This window comes from Fistularia commersonii, chromosome 25 (assembly GCF_037954325.1).
Source record: "Fistularia commersonii isolate RoL2024-O1a breed Wild chromosome 25, RoL_Fcom_v1.0, whole genome shotgun sequence".
NCBI lineage: Eukaryota > Metazoa > Chordata > Actinopteri > Syngnathiformes > Fistulariidae > Fistularia > Fistularia commersonii.
In genome coordinates, this window is record NC_141308.1 from 10,139,299 (window position 1) to 10,165,551 (window position 26,253).

Here is a 26,253-nt window from a genome sequence, read left to right on the forward strand (position 1 = left end):
ACAATCAAAAAATAAAATATATTATGTTTGAGGGCTTATATAATGGGATAACCCTGAAATATCACAAATATAATATTTAAAAATAGCCATCAAAAAAATAATTCTGCAATCAGACATGGTCGGATAATGGGTTAAAAAAGTGCCTTAAAGAAGTAAATAATAACGTAAAACCTTATATGAAAAAAAAAAAGCTCTTTCTGCGAAATGCTTGCGTTTGCGTGCGATCACGTGATCAAGCGCGGGGCTGATCGATGACGCTTCAATCGTGCGCGTGCCCGCAATAAAAATGCGGTCCGGTCGCAGCGCGGAGGGTTTTCACTTCACACCCGCTGACAACTCGTTACCGTATTACTGCGCGTAAGGCTGAAAGAAATAGTGCGGCGAAAACTTTTTCACTTCGCTAAGTGCCCCCGCCCCTCCGTTAATGACCCCTCGCTTGAAAAAGGAAGTAGCTCAACTGCGTTACTATTTTGTATGATTACACAGTCTACAAGCCTTTTTTTTGGAGTGTTGACGGACCATTAGCCTGAGCACTAGCGGCATCCTAAGTGCTTTAATGAGGAAGATGCCAGTCATTCCAGCCGCTCGACGCCTGACTAAGAAAGAAAAAGAAGGTAACGATTCGGTCCCCCCCTCAAAAAAAAAAGAAAAAAAAACACACGATTTTTCGGGTGTCTGGGGTTTATACAGCTGTCGATTTGGAAAAGAAATGCGAATAATAAATGTCGGCATATTTTGAAAAAAAAAAAAAACATAAAAAAAACAAAAACAAATGTGCGACGCATTCAAGAACTTGACGGGAGTACGGGAGATTCGGTAATAGGGGAAGAGGCGCTATTTGAAGAGAGAAAGTGTCGAGCAGCTGAAGTTGAAGAGTTGGTGTAAATGGTTAAGGTGCGCGTACACGCACACACACACACATACACACACACACACTCACACACACACGCGACCTGCTGTAAACTCGAGGAAGCAAATGGGAGCTCAATTGTAAACAAACCTTCAGGGGCCCGTGAATGCAACCCTGCATTGCTAAGTGCTTTGACCCCCCCCCCTCCCCCCACCATGTAGTTTTGCAGGAAAAACTGAAAGCAAACATTGTAAATGTCACAATTCTCTTCGTGCGTGGAAGAGGATGCATAAAATTGCTTGGGATACATATGACAGGGCATCATCCGGTTAGGAAATTATAGATTTTCATTAAGGATGGAAACTGTAGTTGCTCAGTGGTGGAGCACAGAACAAGCCGCAGTGCTACTTCACGGCCCAGGGGATGCACGTGTAAGCTCTGTCCGGGTTTTATGCTTCTACAAAAAGCCCCCCGTCCTGCTGAGGGGAAATAATTCAACTTGAATGTTCTACTTTAGCTGAACATTTAAAGTCGAGGAAAAACTATACGTTGAGGGACACATTGATCATCGGCAGGTACTATTGCCATGGATATTGGTCGTGTTTTAACTCTGCACAAATCGAGGGCAAAACCGATATGACCATAATGTTAGCAGAGGGAAACTCCAAGACTTGACCAAGATGTGCAGAATGTAACGGCTGTTCAATCAGAAGGGGCACAAGGGGCACGACAGTGAACCGTGAGTTGCCCCTTGATGTTCTGGTTAGCTCCTTGTATGGCAGCTCTGCAGCCATCGGTGTGTGACTGTTAATGGGTGAATGTAATCCAGTGGAAACTGCTTTAAAACAGCGGGGTGATGGAAGTGCTATAAGTGGGAGACCATTCCTCATTTTCATCTGACTTATCTTTGATTGCGTGATATGATTGACTGGAGAAGATGAAACGTGAACCAACACGCCTGGACAGACGGGAGCCTGGACCTGATCTCCAATCTTACTGAATAAATATCTCCTACTGAATATAGCATTGTCATATAGTCCCTCTACCTCAGAATAAGGTTAGTTATGAAATATAAATATTCCATTAACATTCAGGGTTCATAGATCTCATCAGTATAGATAAATGTGTAGGCAGAGTTCAAACTTGAAGATTTGGGGTTAACAAAAAAAAAAATTCAGAGAGGAATTATGATATAAGAAAAAAAAAACTTACCTCAGCAAATGGGGTGGCAGTGAAAGTGCCATCAGTTCAGAGGCTTCTCTGTTTTCTTTAAAACTTAATAAATCTTTACCATAATTATAATAAATAACAATAAAAAAGACTGAGACATGCTTCGAACCTCCTGATTCAGCGTTTTACGATAAAGCATGCTTTCCTATCTTTTCTCCTGTAGAACATAAATATACTTTGAAAAAATTCCTTCTAAGTAAAATTTCATCAGTCCGGCTTAGTGTGTCAAAGTTGCTAAACTACCCACTTTCAATTAAAACCCATTTCAGCTCAGTATGATGAGCAGTTTTACAGTCTTGTTATTCCAACTTGTAACTGGCCCACAGTTTTCATTGAACTTAGCAATCAGTATTTTGACTGCACCCTGTTATGGGGCAACTGTTTCCTCATGCGGAAAAAATCCCTGGATACCATCAGGGCTTATTGTATTCTTTTTCTAATCTTCCTGTTTTTATCCAGGCTCTGGCAAGAATACCCTTTCTTACTCCTTACCTTCTCCAGTTCTAGTGACTCCGTTCCTCTTGAGGAGGAAGCCAAACACCGGGAACTCGCAGGAGAGCCCGATTCTGCACCTGATAACAGCTGGAAGATGAATGCAGGCAGTTGAATAACTTGAGATACAGTACCGGTAGTCGTAGAAAAGAAAGAAATCTCACCACGGACCTTGAGATTTGAAAGGCTATCTTGTTTGTAAGTATTCCTCTGGCCCCGCTATTTCCAACCGACATTAACATACAGATACTGCATTGCACTTAGCATTTACCTGGCATTTATTTGTATGTCCTATGTTACATTGGGTCTGAAAACCGAAAAAGCCCTCAAAATAAAACAGAACCTCTTACTTACATACTTACGTACTTAATCCTCTTCGTTCCGGGTGGAACATAAGACCTCGACTATCTGCTTCCATCTGGTCCTGTCCTGTGCAGCATGTTGTGCTTCGCCCCATGTAAGGTTTGCCATCTTCAGTTCTGAGGTCACAGTTCTCCGCCAGGTTGTTTTTTGCCTTCCTTGTTTCCTGTTTCCAGGTGGGGTCCGTCTCAGGGCTACTTTAGGAATGCAGTTTTGGTCCATTCGGAGGACATGTCCGAGCCATCTGAGCCGGCGATGCTTAATTTCCAGCACAACATTGCGACAGTTTGTTTTTCTGTACAAGTCCTCATTGGAGATCTTTTCGGGCCAAAAAATGCGACATATCTTCCATTGACATCGATTGTGAAAGGTATTTATCTCTCACTCTGAGCCATAAAGCAGGACTGATTTAACATTGCTGTTATACAGTTGAAGCTTGGTTTTAAGGCTATACTGCTTTGATTTCCAGATGATCTGAAGGCTTGCAAAAGTGAACCTCGGCCCTCAGCTATCCATCCATCTTTCTCTCCTCAATTATACATTCTTTGGAATACTGCTGAGGCAGTTTGATTTCCGTGTAAGCATTGAAACGAGCCGGATATTAGTCCTCGAAGGGTAAAGAACAAGGTGGAAAGATGAAAAAGCAAGGACAACGATAAACCTGACCACCTCTTCCTGTTCAGGTGATGCCTCTGGATTGTGACGCGGTCCTTTGACTTTTATTGCCATATACTTTTCTCATGTGTGCAACCGACGGTCTTAAATTAGCAAATCAATAAAGAGAAACACCCAGGAGCTGAAATCAATGTCAAGTCAAGTCAAGTCAGATTTTTTTGGTATAGAGCACCGAATCACAATGCGGTTGGCACTTTCCATATAGAGCAGGTCTGGACCATACACTTTGAAAGGTTTTACAGAAAGCCCACATCCTGCCAGCAAGCACTTTCCGACAGAGGCAAAAAACACCGCCTTCTGTGGGCCACTTTGTCTCGAGCAGAGAGAGCGCAAGAGAGTAGGACAGAGAGATAGAAATTTGACCATCTTTGATCTCCTTTTCCAAGTTTTCCCTCCCAAACATATTTTTTTAGTGCACGTTCTTTCAGGTCTGACAGGTAACTCTTGTCTTAACGCAGTAGTTACTATTCAGTACAGCTGGCCTTACCTCTCTCCGTCCTGTAAGTATCATTTCGCGTTGAAGGGGGAGGAGAGAGGAGACAGCTCTTCACAGTATTTCAAATTAGAAACAGGCCAAGTGATCGGTTATATATGTGGTTTGCAGTTTTACATGTAATCCCAGTAATGATGTGGACAAATAAATCAGGCGACACATAGGAATTGTCGGAAAAATCCTGAATTCTCCTAGTTTAACGCAGAGATGCGGCCAAATTAAAAACATTGGCTGATGCCAGGCTGAGACTGAAACTGTTAAGAGCCTCAAATACAGCAGTACCAAGCACACGGTTGACCAGTTGACAGCACATTTGGGTCCACACACACACACACACTCAAAACTGGGTCTCTGATGGGATTTGCTGCCTTGCCAAATACTTAGCAGTGGTTAGCAGCTAAAATACTTTGATTTAAAAACTAAGTCACACATTTTGTGTAGTTTTAAGCAACAAGGCTGCAAGAATAGCAGTTTCAAAGGTATGGTACCATATTTGTCAGCGCTGTGTTATTCGAACATAGGATCCTGTTATTTCTGTTTCAGGACTCAAGACCTACAGTCCACAGGTCTGCAGCAACCTTTTCCCAATAAGATAATCCAATGGTATACAAAATTAATTTAAATAATGGGATCAGCGCCGCCTTTGAATATTTTGAATATGTGAAATCCAGAAATGGAAACAGTGAAGAAGCAGCACTTAATCTCCTGCTTTTCTCACGTCTACTCGCCGTGATAAATGTTCCTAATACCATGATGCCTCTGTCGTCAGTGCACCGAAAAATAACAGGTGCGGTGGATCTAACTGGAACACTGACGGGAAAAAAAAAACATTCAAACATTTGTATTTTGGTGTTTGACACACACAGATAGTCTCTGAGTGAAAACGTTATAAAGCACATTTTACTGCAGATGGAAGCACAATCTGTTAAACAGAGTCTGAGCTCCGGCAAAAATAGGCAGCAAAAAAAAGATCTAGGAAAAAAACAAGGAGAAACAAACAAAAAATAAGAAAAAACGTTAGTCGTTAATAGAAGCTGAAAAACTCCTAATAAATTGAAACAAATAAAACCGGTATACTTAATCGAAGTCATTTGTAAAAGTAAGATTTAAAAAGCAAAAACCAATGGTTTTGTAAGTGATATGAAATCAATAATCAAGACTGTCATCCGGTTAAAAAAAAACACTGATTAAGAACGATTTTCCTAAAAGAAAGAAACAATGTGAAAATACTGATAAGACCAAAATAATCCTTAAGTTAAAGACACTAATTGATATAAATGTCTACATTGCAGATAAACTGTTTTTTTTTTTTTTTCCCTCTCCCTCCTCTCTCTAAGGACATGGTGACAAGGAATTGTTTTCAACTTCAGTGAAATAAGACGAGAGCATTGGGGGTCATCCAAAATAATCAGGTGGTCTAAAAGCGAACAGTAAATTCTAAAACCTGTAGGCAACCGGTATTTCCACGTCATCTGAGCAGACTTTTTAATCCCAAGTCCTTTTCCAGCCCAATTTCTGGAGCTGCTGCAGTTGCTTGAGATGTTCTGTGAATATTCTGTAAGTGCAGCGCATTGCAGTTGTCTGTCGGAATGCAAATAACAGGTGTGGAGGAGGCTTTTTTTCCCGGCATCCTCCTGGTGTGAAAACCCCCTTTCCTTTCCAATATTTCTGATCTAACAGGTTTTGATAATGCTCCTGGAGTGCAACTGCAAAAGGAGATAAAGATCCAGGATGACCCAGAGTTTTTAATACTTTTGTGACACTTTTCAAGGACATAGTTCCGATAGTTAAAAAAGAAAAAGATTTGAATAATTTTTGTCTAGGTCTTACCGCAACATCTATTTCAAGTCAAAAGACATTTACCAATGAGTAAAACTTGTGTTCTTGTCACATTTATCAAACTGTTACAGTTATACTTACCTAAAGTACAGCTGTGAAGCTTTTCTTCCATGGAAAGATTTGTTGTTTTCCTGCAAAAGCTTAGGCTTTAACATCAGCCGCAGCTGAGGATGACAGCTCGTTCAATTGCTTTTATTTTTAAATTTCCTTCCTCTCTCGAAAAAATCCTTTTGGGTCGGTTCCGGTTCCGCTACGCATTACAAACCGTCTAGCACGTTGGTTTACCTTAGCGTTCATTACAACTGCGTAACCGTGAAATTGTTTACTAATGTAAAGCCTGGAGCTATTGAAAAATATCAAATCCATGTTGTTATTAATGTACTGCACAAATTACCAGGGTAATTCTACAATATTATTCATTTACATTAGCTGACTTCATTTGATATTTAACAGGGCAACACACCCAACTATATCAGGACAGAGGAAAGTGGATGCTCATCATTAGGCTAGCACAGTGAAAAGTTCCCTATGGGATTTGTTAGCCTCCTTCCATGGAACACAGCGATCACATTAAGTAGATGGAAGAGTGGACATCAATTTGCAACATCGAAGTTCTCTCTCTGTACTTTCTTGGAATGAACAAAATGAAAACTAGAAGTTTAACCAACAGAACAAATGCAGTCTTTGGAAGAGAGGACATTTTGATGAGTCCTTATTTTTCGAGTCATATTTGTTTAGGTTTAAGCATCAGCGTTTGAGTGGGTTTAGGCTCTGGTGAAGGGTGGCATTGAGTTGTGTGTGTGTGTGTGTGTGTGTGTGTGTGTGTCTGTGTGTATGTGTGTGTGCGTGTGTGGTACCATGAATTGAGATAAGTCCCTGCAAAAAAAAAAAAAAATATCCACAAAACACTAGCTCTATTTATAGAGCTTAAAAAAAAAGAGCTGTTCCAGACAAATGGGTTATAACAATGTTAATATCGTCATATCGTGTTGTCTTTTTATTTGCACCGCCGAGCTGTTTGTGAGAGTTAATGCTCCAGTGCTCTGCTGGTGATCTCTGCGCTTATCTCGGGGTGAGAGCCGAATTGCCGAGTTGTGAAGGAGCAAAAGATGAAACAAGCTTTGCAGCGACCTTGTTGGAACAGGATTTGTCATTGGAGCTTTAGAAAATCGGAGATGCACAATTCATATTATGCCTATTATGGAAATAACCATAAAAAAAAAAATCAATGTGAACAAATTAAAAGTTTTCGAGGTTGCCTCTTTTTTTGAGTTAATGCCACATGCCGGCCTAAATCCTCAATAGTAGCCAAATGAAATTATATTTGTCACATGTAAAATTGCTCTTGAGATTTATGATAGATATTATAACAATGAATTCCGTTTTTTTAAACTCTCTGTTAGAAAGGGTTTTCAAGCGGGGTCTCGAACCCCTTTCAAAGGGGCCTTGGTGAAATATCAGGAACAAATAAGTCTATTTATCACAAAAAAAACCTCCAGAACAAAAGTTTTTCAAACGGCAGATGACGTTCAAACATTTTTGTAATTGTTTTGTATAAATCAACAGCCTGCATCCAAAATGCATTTAACAAAGAAGATTGAGAGGATGAAGAAGTCAATATCTGGGAATTAAGAAGTTTGCCTAGTAATGACTAGAACGATTGATCAGCTAAAATTCAGTAATGAAAGTAAAGTGATTTATTGATGCAGTTTTAAGGTAAACTAAGAGGCTATTTCAAGCTTGGGAGGGTTGCTGTCTCTGGTCCAGGGGGTTTATGGGCCTTTTTTAATGCCATCAGTGGGAGGTGACCATCAACTTTTCATCACATTTTTCATGTTCCAACATCAATCCGGTAGTGGATTATTAACTTTATATTCCACTTTTTAGAAAGTGCATTTAAGAGTGATCCGTCACACCTCTAAGGTTTACTTCATTTCTATACATTCTGCATTGAACAAACATTAACATGAAATAATACTGTTTTTATCTCGGGTCTTCTTAATGGTTCCCTTTTTCCACAATGGTTTGTTGTCTCAAGGCTTATTTATGCTCAACGTTACCTACTCATATGGATGGAGCCCTCTGTCTGTCGTTTGCGTTCATTTCTTGCGTGATTCTGTACATTTTGGTGGAGCATGTGGATGCTTTGCCAATTAGAGCAACACCGCTGGAAGTTGTAGGGGGCCTCGGCTGTGCAAAGTGCCTCTTTTTAGTCTTTTTCTTAGAAAAACATCATCCCGAGCACCGTGTTTGCTAAAAGAGAACGAAGGTCTCAGAAGTTGTAAGTGAACTCTGCGCTTCCCTCTGGTGGACGTCTTTGCTTAGCAACCGTGGTGATGGAGAGCATGTAATGGGAGGTCTGTGGGCAGTGACGTTTGACAACATTTGAAACGGATGCACCTTGTAGCGTACATAGCGTCAGCATAAATGAGACATGACACGTTACCTTAAGATGTGTCTAAATACTTTGCAGGTCAGTTTGTAGGTCTCTGTGATTGACTTGCAACTGGTCAAGACGTCACCTGATGACAGTTTAATCATCTGAGGTTAGATTCAGGGTGGAGATCCCCTAAGGCAGGGGTCGGCAACCCTCAACACCCAAAGAGCCATTTTGACCCGCTTTCCATAGAAAAGAAAACACTGGGAGCCGCAGTTACTATTTGACGTCTAAAATAAAAAGTATCGATGTATATATTGCTTTTTCGTATTTTGCCTACCTGTGGTTGAAAGTCTCGACAAATTGACGGTGTCGCGGGCGGTGTGCCGGCTTCCGTGAGTGTGACGTATATTTTGAGCGTTGAAAAATATATAAGTAAAATTTAGTTTTAATATTTCAAGATCACAACAATCCTCCAATTTAGATCTAAAATTAGAAAAAGTAACTAACAAAAATAAAATTCACTTCAACTAAATATGTATAACCTATTTTCCCAAGCCACTTGGGTTGCCGACCCCTGGTCTAACAGCGACCATGAAAAGATGGTTGATTTTGTTTAATTTCAGCGAGGATTTTGAGATTTGAAAAAAAAAAAAAATTTAAGGCGGCAGTTCGCAACGGTTTCGTAACCTTGAGTGTGTTTCCTGCAGCGAATAAGGTGAGCGAGCGGAACGGAACAGATGGTAGTCATGTGCGATGCGTCGTCAGATTCAACGCGCCGCGCGGGCCGAGTTTCAGTAACGACAAATAAATCCCACAAACCAATCAGCCAACTTCGCATTCCAGCTCAGTTAAACAGACCAGAACAAATAAAATATGACACACTGTAAAAACTCATATCTGCAATTACTAGTTCCAACACCATCCTTTACTCATCTGCAAGCAAAACACAATTTAACTTTTTCAAACAATTAGACTCTGGGGAACTTATACAAAATTGCCAGCAGTGAAGAACAGTCCTTGGAGACTGATGCAGCAGTTCAATGCCTGTTTATCCATGCTGTGCTTTGTCACACTTTACATTGTGGCAGTGTGTTATTTCACTTTGGTTGCCTGCAGCGTACGCGCCCCCCTCCCCCCCCCATCCCTCCACACCCACACGCAGTCGGCCACAAATATTGGCTGGCGGCGCCATCACTTATAATTTAAAATCGCTCCTTAAAAGCACATAAACTACACAGGTGTTGACTCAAAGTTTTATTGGTTTTACTTTATTGTCTTTATTGTGGATTTATGGTCATGTTCGCTGCCGTGCGCGTGTGTATTTATGCTTTATGGAGTCTGCTTTACTGTTTCCCACTTTTCGCTATATCACTTTGCGCATTAAAAGTAAAGTTTACCTTAAAAGCAAAATAAAAGCCCTAAATCAATGCGTTCAATCAAATGTTTAAGTACACTCCTAATGAACACTGCCAGGATCGCCGGGTCAATCAGGCACTTGACACACTTGTAGGATAAACTGGCTTTAACAGATGCCACCTGCTGTGTGACCGGCACACCGCCTTGCCCATGGGGATCTGATATTGATCAGTTTTTTTTTTTTTTTTTTTTTTTTTTTTTTTTTTAAAACCACACTGCTGAAACCTCTGGTGTCTGTCTCCTCTTCGACAGGTGTGTCGCTCTCTCTCGCTCACTCTCAGCGCCCCATTAGTGCTGTGAAAAGCCGTTAGGGATGCCCGTAGCTGCCTGGTAAAACACTGAACAGAGCTGACAGCCGAGAGGGGGAGCGGAGGGGGCGGAAACGGAAATGTACCAAAGTGATGAGAGCCAAGAGTGGAGTCGGCCAAACTGGATGGAGGCACCTACACACCACGAGGATGTTGAAGAAAGGTATTAACACCAACACACTGTACTATATGTTCTCCACTGCTGTCTATAGGCAGCCGGGAAGTTTTCTGGCAGGGTTTTAGACCCGCGTTTCCTTTCTCTGAAACTATTTTTTGAAATAGGAACACACTTTCCCCCCACGTACAATATATTCAGCCGGTCCGACCGAGCCAAGTTGGAGGTTTTCTTGACCTTGGCGCGTTTTTAGGGATGAGACGACAATTAACACAATTAATGCAGATGACACAGTGGTGTCTTCGGCCGTTCCAGTGTCTGCGGTCTTTCAAGGTGAAGACCAGATCTAGAATTCAGTGGTTGGATTATGGAGAATGGAGAATTCTCATCACCTTTAATTCTTCTATAGTTGAAAGAAAATAAATGAATGGAAATTTAACCAGGTTGGAATTCATTCACTCTATAGTTTGAACAGCTTCAATTCCAATGAATGATGCAAAGTTTGCAAGAAGGAAGTTACACACCATCCAAAGAGGAGGCAGAGGTGATTGCTGATTGTGTGACTACGGTAACCAGGTCACAGTCAATTTTATGATGATATCTGGATATTTTGGTTAAATACGCTCCATATTACAAGACTAAAACCTAATACCTATGATCGAGTGTCACGGACAAATCCTTACACAACATGCAAGCAGAAGAAAAATGTATATGATTTAACTTCTATCGGTGGATGTTAAAATTTTTAAGGGAGTCGGCGTGTTAATGAATGCTGCTTTCACTTGCGAGTCTGGAAGTCTGTCAGGAATGAAACATTTCTGAACATCGAGGGTTTTCAATGTGCTCTTTTCACATTTCACAAGTTTTATGTTGAATACTTACTGATCACTCAAAAGACTCACCTGCAAATACAAAAAATACAAGACAAATTACCAGGAAATCAGCTCTAGTAAGTTAGTAATTTAAGTTTTATGCAATCTGTAATGGACTTTATTACAAGATTATCCTCCTATGTGTTGTATTTTTATGTGAGCAAGCATCACCCGGGCCCAGAACGCTCTCATATTGTTCAAACGAAGCTAATTCAATCATGTCTGAAGCAATGAGTCGTCCTTAAACTGAACATGGAAAATTCAACAGCACATCACACACGGGTGTTACATTTAATGTAATATGAATTGTTTCAGAAGTTTATCTGACACCTGATAGCCTTTCCTTTCCCTCCAGAATGGAGCTTGTGTTGGTCTGCGTGCACGTTGCAGGTGCGGCGCGGAGTAGATTAATAGAGCTGGCTGTGAATTAATGGAGCTTGGCAGTATCTTGCTCCCAGCTCTGGAGGGAATTCCTCCCCTCCTCCCCTCCCTTCTGCTCCACTCTCCGCTTGAGTCGATTCCGTCTTTCAGGACTATCATATTTCTGTGCTCGGAGATCTGATCCGGCAGACGTCGTGTCACGGGAACGGGGCCCTCTCGTCGTCGTATTTTCCGCTGTAACGGAAATCCGTGCCGTTGAACCCGGCCTTGTCTCGTTCTCCGTGACTTGCACAAAGTGAGGTTGAGCAGAATAAGAAGAAGACATCCACGGGGAGCTGAATAACTCCGAAGGATTTCTTGAAAGACCCTCTGTTAGCGCTGACTGATTAGAAAATAAACAAAGGTCTTGTTGCCTCAGTCCCGTGAGCCAATTACGCAATTAGATGTGGCCCCAGAAAAAAAAAAAAAATCTTTCAAGGAGCCCTGCGGCTTCGTAATTGACACTTAAGTCTTTGGACTGCATGCATGATGAATGGATGACAAATAACACGATATAGTAATTCTGACCTCTATCTGACGAAGTTATCGCGCTGATGCAAATGTGGGGTAAATAACTGTCACATGCAGACATGAATAGGGGGTAGTTAGCGAAAACAAGGCCGCGCCTGGAGCGACATCGAAAAGCGCGGTCGGTGGCGATGCCAAATCGGCCGTCACTCATAGAATAAACGGCCAGCTGATATCAATTCTCCGACCGCCGCCGCGCTCGAGCACCCGATTAATAAAGGTCTGCCTCTGCTCTGCACATCGAGTCGCAGCGTAAAAGCGAATCAATGCCACCAACTTTCTGTTCTGGATATCAATGTTGGCTTATCTAACTTGGGGGGAAAAAAAAAAGTACCAATTAAATAGTAAACCTTTCAGTGCAGTCTTCGTTTAAGTAAGCTCCAACAGTTAGAATAAATAACTGATCGACTGGGGAAAATCTCTGCCAAATTATGAAAAACAGATTTCTTTTTCCCTCTTTCCATCATCCATCTGTTTTTTTTTTTTGGATGTGAGTTACTTTCCCAGGATGTCAGTTGGAGAATCTACTTATTTTTGGTTGAATTATCCCTTATATTTGGGAACTCTGCTCTATTGTCACTAGCTGTCTTGAGCAAAATGATTGAATGTAGGTTGACAGGGAAGGTGTTAACAAAAAAAGAAAAAAAAAAAATTGCAATACAGTCTGCTATCACAGTATTACAGTTTGGTGTGAGTGTTGGATTCCACGGACTCATCAGCGAAAATATACTAAAAAAAAAAGGTGTGACAACTTCTGCTCAACATCATCATTCTAAAGGAGGAAACTCAAATAACCATCCGGGAACAAGCAGGAATGTGCGAGATGTGAGAAGAGGTCAGCTTTGATTAAATGAGAGCCTCCATATCGAGAGCATCAATTTATAAATGAAAAAAAATAATGATAAAAATGGCAATTAACATACACGGTACCATCTCTCTAGTTCCTCACATCACGTCCGCCCACAGATTTAAGCATCTCCGTTTCGTGCGTCTGGCCTCTGATCCGCCCAGTCGTTTATAGATGATCAGATCGGACAGGCGGACAAACGGGTCTGACTCCAGACGACTCACTCACGCTCATTAGCAGATAAAGCTGTCAGGATTCATCGGTGATTAAATGCAAACTCGATCACTCCTAAACTTCCGCCCTGTTGTGTCGACCCTGAAATAAATATAGTTTTCCCCTTTTTCATCCGCACAGGAAGCTCCGTGCATTATATATTACCCGAAAGAGTTTCGCCGGGTTGCCTCTCGACAGTCCAACCTCAGGCCGGCAGTCAAATCTGCATCTGTCCGCATTCTCTTTACGTGATTCTATCAATATTTTAATCTTTGTGAGCTGATAATGTAAACGTAAAGTGAATTGCATATTCTCCAGCGTGACGAAACGGGCAAAGAATGGAAAGATTGCCGGAGCTGCTGTGAATTATATGGTGTACAAGTGAAGGAACACTAGAAAACTGTGATGGCGCATCATATGCAGCTTCAACGTTTCGCCCGTGTATCTTCTAGCGGGTTGGAGGGACTGACAGGAGAAGACCCGGGCGCTCCTCACGATGTGATGACGGGTCGAAGTTGGGTTTAGCGTTCACGTGGCAGCTCCGAAATGACAGCCGTCAAAATCAGGACTGTGAGGGAGAACTATTTCAAAGTTGACTGCAAACTACTGATGCTCCTGATATGAATCCTCCCCCCCATCCATTCATTCACATGTGTGGATGGGAAGTGATTGATGTCATCAGTGCACGTGTCTGTGCACAGTCCTCGAGACAGAGTTTGCACTGGTGTTATTTGAAAGTATCCCTCCGCACTTGCGGCAGGAAACCAGAGTGCAGACAGATTAAGTCGGCGTATCTTGATATTAAGACATCTAACAAAGAGGCTCAGGAGGTAAACTCACTGTTTTCAATGATCTAAGACAGATCTAAGACTATAACAGAACATGTTCTTACAATAGCGATGAAGAACTCCACTTGTAGCCTAGTCGGACAAAGTGAACAATGACTTAAATGCAGCAGGAACCGGCAGCTGAGAAGAGGCACGACTAGTAATCGATGCAATAACACTGAATGCCGAATATCAGCGAATATTGCATGTGACTGTTCACATCTCTTTTTCCGCTCAACCCAGTACTGACTATCATTTGTGCTACACTGTGTGTGGTGTTTTATAAATCCCCCATGTAAAAGTATCTGAAGGCAAAGTGTAATATTTCTTTGCGAAATCCTTATATTTGGATCTTGCTAGCGATACTATAGAGCCTTGAATTCTCATACCTTTAGGCCGGTAGTTGTACTTCAAATTGTACTTCAGCGCAAATATAAACCATTTGGAGCAGTTGAAGCATTTACAGAAATGAGCAGCTTCTGAACTGTGTTTCCAGGAATCGCTTAAGCTACCCATACATCAGACAACTTGGTAAACTGTTATCTAACACCTGTTTACATCTGAAGACTAGTTTTAAGAATTTTAAGTCTGAGCTTTGTCTCAGACTAAGATTTTACAAAGACTGACTCTTACAGGGTCACTATTTACAAGACTACAACTAGATTCTTTTCTCCAATTTTTTTCCCGCTATGTAATGTTTTCTGCGGGTACTTGCAGAGCCTCTGCTATTTCAGTCCATCGCTTTTCCTTCTCTACTTTGGGTTGTGATACATTGGAGAGCGGATATCATACAAGCTGGTCTGTTCTGCCCACAGCTCCACCATCTGCTCCTCTTTCTGGACGGTCCACGCTGATCGGGACGCGCTTTGCCGTTCCTCTTCATCCGTACCGCCAACAAATAGCGCCTCTGCTGCTGATACCGGCTCAGTTGACTCATCTATGGGTTGTTGATTGCGTTACTTCATGGTGAAGACTTGTAACGATATCAAACATGTTTGATATTTACATAAGTCCAAGACGAGGAAAAGACTTACCTAGAACAGCTCAGATTACCACCTTATTCTTAACAATCGACACGACGGGAGCGCTTGTAACTCCCGTAAGAGTCCTCTAAAACTCCTCTAAAACCTCTAAAATCGTTTGGTGTAAGCCCAGCATTAGATGGGATAACTTTATTTTCAAAATTTTCAGTGTAGTTTCTGCACCAGAGGGAAATGCGTGTTGCAAACACCTAATAAGCCCGGATGGCTTCCCCCGTTTTGGACTTGCCGGCTCACTGTTCCCTCAAAGGTCAGCACTGTCAGGACGGTTCCTACTGGTCGATGGTATGAAATTATTACAGAAAAGCAGACTGCCTCCGTGAGCGAAAGGGATTGCGGGTTCCAACGAAATTAGTAAATATCACCTTGAAATCTTTATTTTACTACTGTATTTTAGAGGAGACGACACGGCAGGACCAACAACCGAATAACTGAGTCCGTGTCCATATGCATGAATTTACATGTTAATAAGCAATGCTCCTGGGCATATTTGATGTGTAATCACCCAACTTTTTCACATTTGAATGTTAATGCTCTTTACTGATATCTATTCAAATGCAAATGATTTTTTTTTTTTTTGCGGCCCCCCTGACTTTCAACTTGGAAAAAAAAAGAAAGATCGGAAGGAAAAATAATTAAACAAGCGCGGTTGAATTTTTTTTTTTTTTTCCCGACAGGTTCCTTCTCCTTGTTTGGCCTTTTGCGTCCTCCCAACATGAAAGACTTTCATTTCACCCATGAAAGATCAACAATTTGAAAGAGATAACTTACTCATTTTCCATTACGTAGTTCAATATTCAGCAAAGACAGCTCACCTTTCCCATCAAAGGAGGGGGGGAGCAATCGAAGCGCACAGTCACCTTTGACAAAAATCTGGTCTGTAATGAGTTCACATATGAGAACAGTCAGAGTCTGAACTCTCGCATTAATGACAGACAGCAAAGCATCTGCTCTCTGCTGCACAAACAACGGCGGTTATATATAACATTAATAATAATAATTTATCTCATTTCATGCCTGCAAAAACATCATAATATTCACTTTTTATTCTATTTTTATTTTATTTTCTATTTTTTTATTTCAGTCTAATTTTGTTCACGGTGGAGTTTTGGGGGCTCGGATTGATGGTCAGCGGGAACACAAATCCTATATTTATCATGCTTTAGCTTTGAAGGCTTGGTATCGATTTTGCTAACCTGCGCAGATGGAAGGCTCCATTCAAACAAGGCCGGTACATTCACTGATCTATTTTAGTAGCAGGAGGGGTAAGAAGCAAATCGTTTGTTTCAGGTGAAGAATTATTTATCCTCAGTTGTAGTTTTATCCTTTTTTTTAATTTCCTTTTTAAATACCCTCTTCAAATGCCACTTGGAAGGTTTTTGTATGCGTAACACCGCAGAAATCTGGCTTCTTCAGTGGCTGGCATTGCTTCACCACAATAGCTGGTGAGGCCCTAGCATGGGAGAAAGCTAACCAAAACAAGGATATGGGTGTGATGGGAGACCACGTGTAATAATTTTTTTTGCATTTGGAATAAAAGAATAGATAAATCACCATTTTCTATATCGGTCCATCATCGGATAGGACAGGTTTGGGAGCTGTGGTGAGGTGTGAGTTCAAGGTGGAGGTGGTACTGCATCGCAGATCTCGACTCCCTTCTTGTTTGCAGCGGTGATGGACAGGTCGACAGAGAAGGTTAGACTGCAATCTCAGTGGATGACAATGTTTGCAGATGACATTGTGATGCGTAATGAGAGCGGGTGGAAAACCTAGAGAGGTGGAGGCATGCCCTGGTAAGGAGAGGAATCAAGGTTGGAGGACGGATGGTGTTGATCTGGGGAGAAGGATGCTGAGGTTAGAACTGCCAGCCGGGAGGTGCTGGAGGAAGAGCAATAAGGAGATTTATGGATGGAGTGAAAGAGGGCATGAATTTCAGCTGGTGTGAGAGGAGAGGGTTAGATGGAGGAAGATGAATGACAGGTGACCCCTGAGGGGAGCAGCCAAAGGGAAAAGAAGAAGACATCACCTGATTCTTGCAGTTCAGTGATCCCTCGCTATAACGCGGTTTACTTTTCACGGTTTCACTACTTCACGGATTTGCATCGTGCATTGTGTTCTGCATTCTGATTGGCTAAAAAGTCACTCCACTTCTTCTCTACCTGTGCGTCAATAACGTTGCAGTTTAATATGTACACGTAACAGCTTCCCAAATTTACATTACGTACGTGCAAATTCTCTTGCACTTTCGAGTTTCTCTAAAACGAGTAATGTTGACAAAACGCCCTGGACCGACAAAAGCACCTGCGGCAGGGCCCAAAAGGCAGCGGAAGATGCTATCTATCGCAGATACAGTTAAACTTCTGGACATACTAAGGGAAGGTAAAAGCTAAGCGGCTGTAGGTCGGCATTACGGAATTAATGAATCTTCCGTTCGTTCCATAAAGAAGGAAGAAAAAAACATAAGGACGACAGCAGCAATTTATAGTAGAGTAATTCATTGTATAATAATTGTGAAAAAAAATAAAGGTTTCTACTTCACGGATTTCGCCTATCACGGGTTCATTTTGGAACGTAACCCCTGCGAAAAACAAGGGTATACTGGACTTCATATCACTGTCATCTAAACAAAAACAGCTATCATTTCTATGCTGATGATAATCAGTTCTATGTTTTCCTTGGTACAAATATCAAATATCAAATATCAGTATGGTCTCAATCAAGAGATGGTATCTAGATTTTTAGAATAAAGTAGAACATCATTATCACATACTCAAAACCTATGCAGTCAAATATCTTGACCTATTGCCAGCCTGTAGTCTATCTTTACAAACCCTGCAGATGCCTTTCATTGGATTTGAATACCACGTCAACCTAAACTATCTCAAGATTCTTCCAGGGAAGATGATTCTCAAAAACCCCAGAAACCTACAGGAGCCATTGTGAGATTTGGGTCTAATTACTGTAATGCAGGATAGCAAACAACTTTGTATTATTTAGAATTCAGTCCGACACATAATCTGTTTTAATGAAGGAGAATCCACCATGTTAGCTTTTTTTTTTATCTTAAAGTAGAATTTTAAAGTTCAATGATCACTTTAATGGCAAATAGGGGCCCCACACTATATATCCTTGCCGTCTCTAGAGCCATTACTAGGACCTGAACTCTTCCTGATTATTCCCAGCTATGATCTGAAAACTAAAGATACTAATGCCTTTAATATCATAGCCGCACAGTTAGGGAGTGGAGGGAGACCAGGGACACAATTTACAGTTTTGCAAAGTTTATAAAGTAACTCATGTTTATTACTTCCTTATTTTGAATGCATAGAACTACGCAGTATGTTGTCTTGAGCGATTGTTTTGCTTTTCAGTTGTTGCTCATTTTACTGGTGAGACCTTTTGCTTGGTGAGCAGAAGGCCATATTTTTAGGAGGCCAGGTTTGCTCTCGTGAGCAAAAAAATAAGATACTAATTAAAAATGAATACATGCATCATAAATAAATAAATAATACTGGTTAGTATATTTTTCCCAAAATGTAGTTTCACTCCCTGCCTGTGTGATTTAAGAAAAAAAAAAAAAAAAAGATCATTCACTAAAATGATGAGGCGAATCAAACATAAGAATCTCATACCGGATCGGTTGAGGCCCAGGTTAACAATGATTGCCTTTGGTGCTGATAACCTACAGGGTTTTAGTGGAAATTGGGCTACTGTGGGTCGAAGAAGCGTGTTCGGAAGCAGAATCTAAGGTAGAGAGAGTTGGTTGACATGATGCAGAGAAGGAAGGTGGATATATTGTATATCCAGGAGATCAGGTGGAAAGGTAGTAAGGCTAGAAGCTTAGGAGCATGTTTTAAGTTATACTGTCATGGTACTGACAGGAAGAGAAATGGAGTAGGAGTTATCTTGAAGGACGAGTGTGTGAGGAATGTTCTGGAGGTAAAAAGAGTGTCAGATAGACTTATGAGTCTGTAATTGGAAATTGAAGGTATGATGCTCAATGTTGCTGGTGGCTATGCCTCGCAGGAAGGATGTGAGTTCGAGGAGAAGGAGAAGTTCTGGAATGAGTTAGATGAAGTGATGCAGAATATCCCCTGGGGTGAGAGAGCGGTAATTGGTGCAGACTTTAGTGGACATATTGATGCAGCCAGTGATGGGCAGGCTTGGTATCCAGGATTGGAACACAGAGGGACAGATGGGGGTAAACCTTGCAAAAAGGCTGGAAATGGTTGTAGTGAATACTTTTTTTCAGAAAAACAGGAACATAGGGTAACTTATAAGAGCAAAGGTAAGAGCACGCAGGTAGACTTCATCTTGTATAGACGAGGTAATCTGAAAGATATCAGTGACTGCAAAGTAATTTTAGGGGAGAGTGTAGCCAGACAGCATAGGATGGTGGTTTGAAGGATGACTCTGGTGACAAGGAAGATCAGGAAGACAAAGGCAGAGCAGAGGACAAAGTGGGGGAAGCTGGAAAGAGAGGAATGTTGTATGGTTTTCAGGGCGGCGTTGAAAAGGGCTCTGCGTGGTCAGGGAGATCTTCCAGATGACTGGACAACTACCGCTAATGTGATCAGGGAGACAGGTAGGAGAGTATATGGTGTGTCATCAGGAAGGAAAGTAGATAAGGAGACTTGGTGATTGAATGAGGAAGTGCAGGAGAACCATAATTTCCGGACGATAAGCCGCAATTTTTTTCACTTAAACAACGGTGCGGCTAATAGATGGATTTTTTTTTTTGGGGGGGGGGGGCTAATGAGCTTCACGCCGCTCAAACATTTATCCTCGTCACATTGGACAGATGAAATGACCGAGTCTGTACAACTCCCACACCGAAGAAGACGACTTTTTCGGTTTTTAGCGCGCAGGAGGAAGCCCAAGATAGTGATCGGCTAGCCGGTGCAGCTTGTATTGAGGTGCGCTCAATAGTCCAGAAATTACGGTATATACAGAGAAAGTGGTTAGCAAAGAAGAAGTGGGACACTGAGGGGACTGAAGAGAATTGACAGGAGTCCAGGGAGAAGATACAGTGTACGATAAGATAGAGCTAGCAAAGGCAACAGAAAGAGCGTATGATAACTTGTATGCTTGGTTGAAGGGAGGGAGAGAATGATTTATACAGGTTGGCAAAAAAGAGAGAAATAGAGATGGAAAGGATGTACAGCAGGTCTGGGTGATTGAGGATAGTGAGGGAAATGTATTGACAGATGCTGGAAGAGTGATGGGAAGATAGAAAGAGAGAGAAGGGAAGAAGAGGTGACTATTGTAAGTGTTAGTGAAAGTGTAAGTGTGAAAGGCGAAGGCACAGTGGCACAGTAGTTAGCCTTAGGACCCTGGTTCGATTCCGACGGGGGATCGTTCTGTGTGGAGTTTTGCCTGCTTTCACTCGTGTCTTCCTCCCACAGAACATGCAAACACATGCAGCATGTTAATTGTAAAAAAAAATGGGAAAGAGTGGTTGCCTGACTCTGTATGTAGCCCTGTGCTTGATGGTCACCAGTCCAGGTTGTACCCCGCTTCTCGCTTAGATAGCTTGGATAGGCTCCAGCATCCCCCTGCAACCCTGAGTGCAGTATAAGTGGTAGAAGATGGATGGATGAATGGAAGTGAGGAAGGTATTGAAGAGAATGAAGAGTGGAAAAGCATTGAAGAGGATGAAGAGTGGAAAGGCAGTTGCTCCTGATGACATACAGTACCTGTAGAGGTGTGGAAGTGTCTTGCAGAGGCAGTGGTAGATTTTCTAGCTAGATTATTTAACAGGATTTTAGAGTGAGAAGATGCTGCAGATGCTGGGAGATGTGCAGCATTGTGGTAACGTTAGAGGGATAAGTCCATGAGCTGTACAATGAAGTTGTGGGAAAGACTAATGGAAACTCGACTGAGAACAGAAGACAGCACTTGTGAGCAGCAGTATGGCTTCATGCCTTGAACAAGTACTACAGATGCAGTATTTCAGTGCTAATAGAGAAGAACAGAGAAGGTCAGGGGGAGCTGCATTGCACTTTTTTAGACCTAAAAAAAGCATATGACAGGGTGCTGGAAGAGGACCTTTGGTATTGTATGAGGAAGTCTAGAGTTGCATGAAAGTATGTTACACTGGTGCAGGACACGTATGCCAGCTGTGAGACAGTGACGAGGTGGGCTGTATGTACACTGCTCAAAAAAATAAAGGGAACACTTAAAAAACACATCCTAGATCTAAATGAATGAAATATTCTTATGAAATACTTTGCTCTTTACACAGTTGAATGTGCTGACAACAAAATCACACAAAAATGATCAATGGAAATCAAATGTATTAACCCATGGAGGTCTGGATTAGGAATCACACTCAAAATGAAAGTGTAAAAACACACTCCAGGCTGATCCAACTTTGATGTAATGTCCTTAAAACAAGTCAAAATGAATCTGTGTTGCTTCCTGAGTGGACACTATGATTTCAGAGAAGTGTGATTGACTTGGAGTTACATTGTGTTGTTCAAGTGTTCCCTTTATTTTTTTGAGCAGTATATAACAGAGAAGTTCAAGGTGGAGGTGGGACTCCATCAGGGATCAGCTCTGAGCCCCTTCTTATTTGCAGTGGTGATGGACAGACTGACAGATGAGGTCGAACAGGAATCTCCATGGACCATTATGCTTGCAGATGGCATCGTGATCTGTAGTGAGAGCAGGGAACAGGTTGAGGAACATTTTGAGAGATGGAGGTATGCTCTGGAAAGGAGAGAAATGAAAGTTAATCGCAGCAAGACAGTATGTGAATGAAAGGGACCCAGGTGGAATGATGAGGTTATAGCGAGTGGAGATAAAGAAGGTGGAGAATTCTAAAACGGTAAACAGTCCACAGCAATGGAGAGTGTGGAAAAGAGGTAAAGAAACAAGTTCAAGCAGGTTGGAATGGGTGGAGAAAAGTGTCAGGGGTACTATGTCACAGAAGTCTATCGGCCAGAATGAAAGGAAAGGTGCACAAGACAGTGGTGAGACCAGTGATGTGGTATGGTCTAGAAACAGTGACAATGACGAAAAGACAGGAGGCAGAGCTGGAGGTTACAGAGATAAAGATGTTGAGGTTCTCTTTGGGAGTGACCAGGATGGATAGAATCAGGAATGAGTCCATCAGAGGGACGGTGCATGTTAGACGTTTTGGAGAGAAGGTCAGAGAAGCCAGACTGAGATGGTTGGGTCGTGTACAGAGGAGGGATGGTGGATATATTGGTAGACGGATGCTGGAATTGGAGCTGCCGGGCAGGAGGTCTAGAGGAAGACCAAAGAGAAGATGTATGGATGTAGTGAGAGACCATATGAAGTTAGCTGGTGTGAGAGAGGAGGATACAGAAAATAGTGTTCGAATGGAGAAGGTTGCTGTGGCGACCCCTGAAGGGAAAAGCCAAAATGAAAAGAAGACGATTCCGAAATAACATATACTGTTGAGTCAAAATATAATGTCTCATGTAAAATGGAAATCACATCGGAAAAATCAAGTTCTATTTGAAAAGAATTCATAAGTGGTTAACGCTTCTGCTTCCCAGCAACAAGGTCCTTCTGTTTTGATAGCTGGCCTATCTTGTGTTTGCCCGCATCAGCATGGGTTCCTCCTGGGTACTCAGGTTTCCTCCCATGGTCCAAAAACCATGCAGTACAGTCAGTGGAGACCCTAAAAATACTCAGATTCATCAATGAGAGTGAATGGCTGTATGTCTCTATATGAAGTGTGATTGAAAGAGTGAAAGTTTGGCTTCTGAACGAGACAAACCAAACTATCTGTAGCAGAAAGTAAGCCTCTAAAACTCCGGTGTTATTATTTGCTTGCTTAGGTTAAAAGAATAGGAATGTGCAAGGCACTGAGAAGGTCCTTGTTTAACCTGCAGAATTACCATTTAAAGCTCGGTGGGCTCCCAGCGTGAATTAACATTAAAAAAATGCTAATGAATCCGACGCGTTCCTTTCTGTGTGAGCCTGGTGTACGATAAATACCACAATAAACTGATTCATTTCACAAGCTCTGCACAAGGGTGCAGTTTTTTTTCGTAGGTGCACATGAAGTATCCATGTTTGTCTTTATGAATACGGCCCAAGGAGAAGTTGTGGTACAGATCTAGAATGTGGCGCTGGAGAGCAAAGTGAGTGTTAAATGCTACGTCTCCTGCTCCGGTGCGCTTGTCCTTGTTTTGAAGGAGGAACCACAGCTGTTGGATGGCGCTGAGATGACATGGTCTGCTGGTGGGAGGAAATGAGAGATGAAACAGCGAAAAAATATGGTTTTCAATTTAATCCCAGCCAAAAGTGAGGCCGGGGTATTTTATGACACATATATTTCTGGATATGTGTTAAAAAAAAAACAGATGATCAAACTATAAATGAGATCATTTAGATGAAGAAGGTTTTCACCAATACTTTTAGCCACTTTTACTTTCTTGAACACAATTTTATTAGAATTCTTTATCAAATGGCAAAGCTGATGGTTTGACAAATAAATATAAATGCTTTTTTTGCAGCTCTGCTGTAATAACACTATTTTATCAACAATATTATGATATCGATGTCTTTGGGTATTCATTCATTCACTCATTCATTAATTCTCTGAACTGCGTATCCTGTACTAAGATATAACTTCTCATAATGTCTTGGTTTTATATTCTCAGTTTTATTGCAGTTTGCTCGTTTGTGTGTCAAAGCTGGCTGATAAGAATGAAACAAGAGGAAGTTCAGATTTACAGAACTTCATTTTTGACAATGGCTTGAAATGAGAAAGGATGTTACTGTCTGTCTTGTCAAAAGCAGTCTGGATCATAGAAATCTTTAAAACAATGACAGTCAGTGGAAGTTGTGTATGTGTGTGTGTGTGTGTGTGTGTGTGTGTGCGCGTGTGTGAGTCTGTGGGTCCTCTTCTATTAACTGCATTTTATGACCTTTCCCTGATGGTCTTTTTAGGATATATTCTATATTTATGCATGTTGGAGCTCAATAATTTCATAGTTCCATAAATTGCTGGCGCCATCAGCTCACCACTCTTTAACACAACTATAATCAAGCCTCGCTGAAGCTCAATGGCACTTAAAGACCTCAGGAAAAAGATTATACCCCTGATCTTTTTTAACTTTCTCTGTAAGGTTGTCTTTTATACAATAGATCCCCTGTGGTCGGGTTTACTGGGTTTACTTCCATGGATACAATAGCCGGGATCCCGAACTCGATTCAATCCGGTTGCCGGGACTTCAGTTGACTGGCCTGATTGGATTTCAGCCGCGCGAATGGCAAATTAAACCCATGAGTCCAAACAGAAATGCAGACACACACACACACACACACACACAGATGTTGACCCAAAGTGGGACACTACAAAACCAGATATTCAAAGTGTTTATGAGCTATCCCTTTAAAACATAATTGCAGTGCTAGCACTGACCTTCATTTAATTATATTCATTGGAAAACAATTTTGTATTTAACCCAACAACTCAAGAGTCATACTCTGTTAACCAGATTCTTATAGCTTGTAAGAACATTTTATACACATAATCAACCCATTGTGAATGCCTCAGTCCACACAGTCACAGATTTAGATTTGCATTTTATGCAAATGTTTTAAAAAATATTGACAATGTCAAAAATAATCATAAAAAGACATTTTGATGAATGCATAAGGCAAGTCAGATTACCTTTAGACTTTTTAAACGCCCCCATAAAAACGATTCTTCGTTATGGAGGAATAACAGCGATATGGTTTCCGAGGGGAGTGTACGGGGCGCGTTTGCTTGTTTGACCACGCGTGCTTTCAGGCTTGGACCAGTGAGGGAGGTTATAAAAATGATAAAAATGTGGTAGTAAACCAGCTGTTGAGAGAACAGTTTTCCCCACTGTGGAAAAAAAAAACATTAAAAAAGAAAACAACACATTCCTACAAGAGTTTGAGGAGTCCATTTCATCTGTTTTCCACATAATTTTCTCATGCAGAGGTTGTTATAATAATACCTGAAAGGAAAGGAACGAATGAGGAGTTCCTCGACACCAGTAGATGTTTGGGCTAAAACTCTCACCCGGAAGATGTAACTCAATAATCGAGAGTCATACTTGAGCCCCCAAGAATGTGGTGAGAAGTGCATCATTAATAGTAATCCCTCTCGTACTTTGCAATGCAGATTCGGCAGGAAAGTTATGATAATCTGTGATTGTTTTTTTTTTTTTTTTCGCTTGCCAAAGAAAAAGCAGGGCTCGGAGATCATTTTCGGCATGGAGGATTCGCACTCGTTAAAAAAACTGAATCCTAATCATGTTACTCGGCTTCCAACGGAATGAAAGGCTTCTTCATCTCCCTCACTCACACACTTAACCTCGTGCCGCCAGACCTCACAGATGAGCGAGAGCCAAGTAAACATGCGAAACAGAAGTCTAATTCGAGCTTTTTTTTTTTTTTCTCCTTACCCAGGAGTCCTCCCCACCGGCTTCCAACTGACACCATGATGAATGACTGTGTGTTGGCTGGATGTGGATGTCTATGTGTGTGTGTGTGTGCGTATGTGTGTCTGGATGAAGGTTCATGGCGCAGAGGTTGTCACCCCTCAAGAGAAAAAAAAAAACAAAAAAAAAACATCCCCGCTCCCATTAAGCTGCCTGTGGATAATTAAACCTAGTTTGAAGAGCACCAATGCTATTATTTATTTACTTGTTTGTCTCGGATGATACATGAGAGGGGAAAAAACAAGAGGGAGGTCTGAGGTGGATTCTGCCAAGCACGGCACATTCAGGGCCGTGCTCCCCGCTAATGGAATAAGATAATGACAAGTTGTGGCCTCACGTGTGCCGTGCGCGCTTTTGTACCTGCCTTTGTGAGAGCGAAGCCCTTTTTGGACAATGATTAATTCTCGTGTTATCTCAAAGTCCGGGACTGGCTTGACACACCACGCGGCAATTATGATGGTCTTGACTTAATACCGAGCGAGAAATAAACGCGGCTGTGCACCAGAGAATATGCATGTTTGGATTTATAAATCTCCAATCCTTCTGAAGATCCGCCCTCGGGTCTTTCTGAGAGCAGCTCCTCCTTGCCGGGAATAAAAGGATCAAACATGAACAGACCGGTATCATGAACTTGATGAGCGTGAAAACAACAGTTGGCTGGATGACTAATGTATTTTTCAATATTGTTGTTCTTTTCTTGAGGTCAGTACTCTGCAGCCCACTGGAAAGCATGCACTGTGCTTGTAAGATGTTGTTGCATTCGTGCTCGAGTCGGTGGGAAAAATTATTAATTTCGAAACGATTAACGTTTTGTGTAACCGGTGGTGTTTTTCTCACATGTCAAAGGTCTCCCGGGAAATACTCAATGACAATGAAAAACAAAAATGCGATGTC

The 26,253-nt window shown here is 41.6% G+C and overlaps 1 protein-coding gene across 1 annotated transcript in view; it reads left to right on the plus strand.

The window, feature by feature from the left end:
* The first annotated feature begins 393 nt into the window (after positions 1 to 393).
* The window catches only part of LOC147219225 (uncharacterized), a 56,141-nt gene continuing 30,281 nt past the window's right edge, over positions 394 to 26,253 (plus strand). The window contains exons 1-4 of the mRNA XM_086173131.1: positions 394 to 894; positions 2,540 to 3,302; positions 3,402 to 3,615; positions 9,988 to 10,206. Of these exons, the coding sequence (XP_086029257.1) occupies positions 10,124 to 10,206 (83 nt within the window). The 5' untranslated portion in view covers positions 394 to 894; positions 2,540 to 3,302; positions 3,402 to 3,615; positions 9,988 to 10,123. The remainder of the gene's footprint in view (positions 895 to 2,539; positions 3,303 to 3,401; positions 3,616 to 9,987; positions 10,207 to 26,253) is intronic.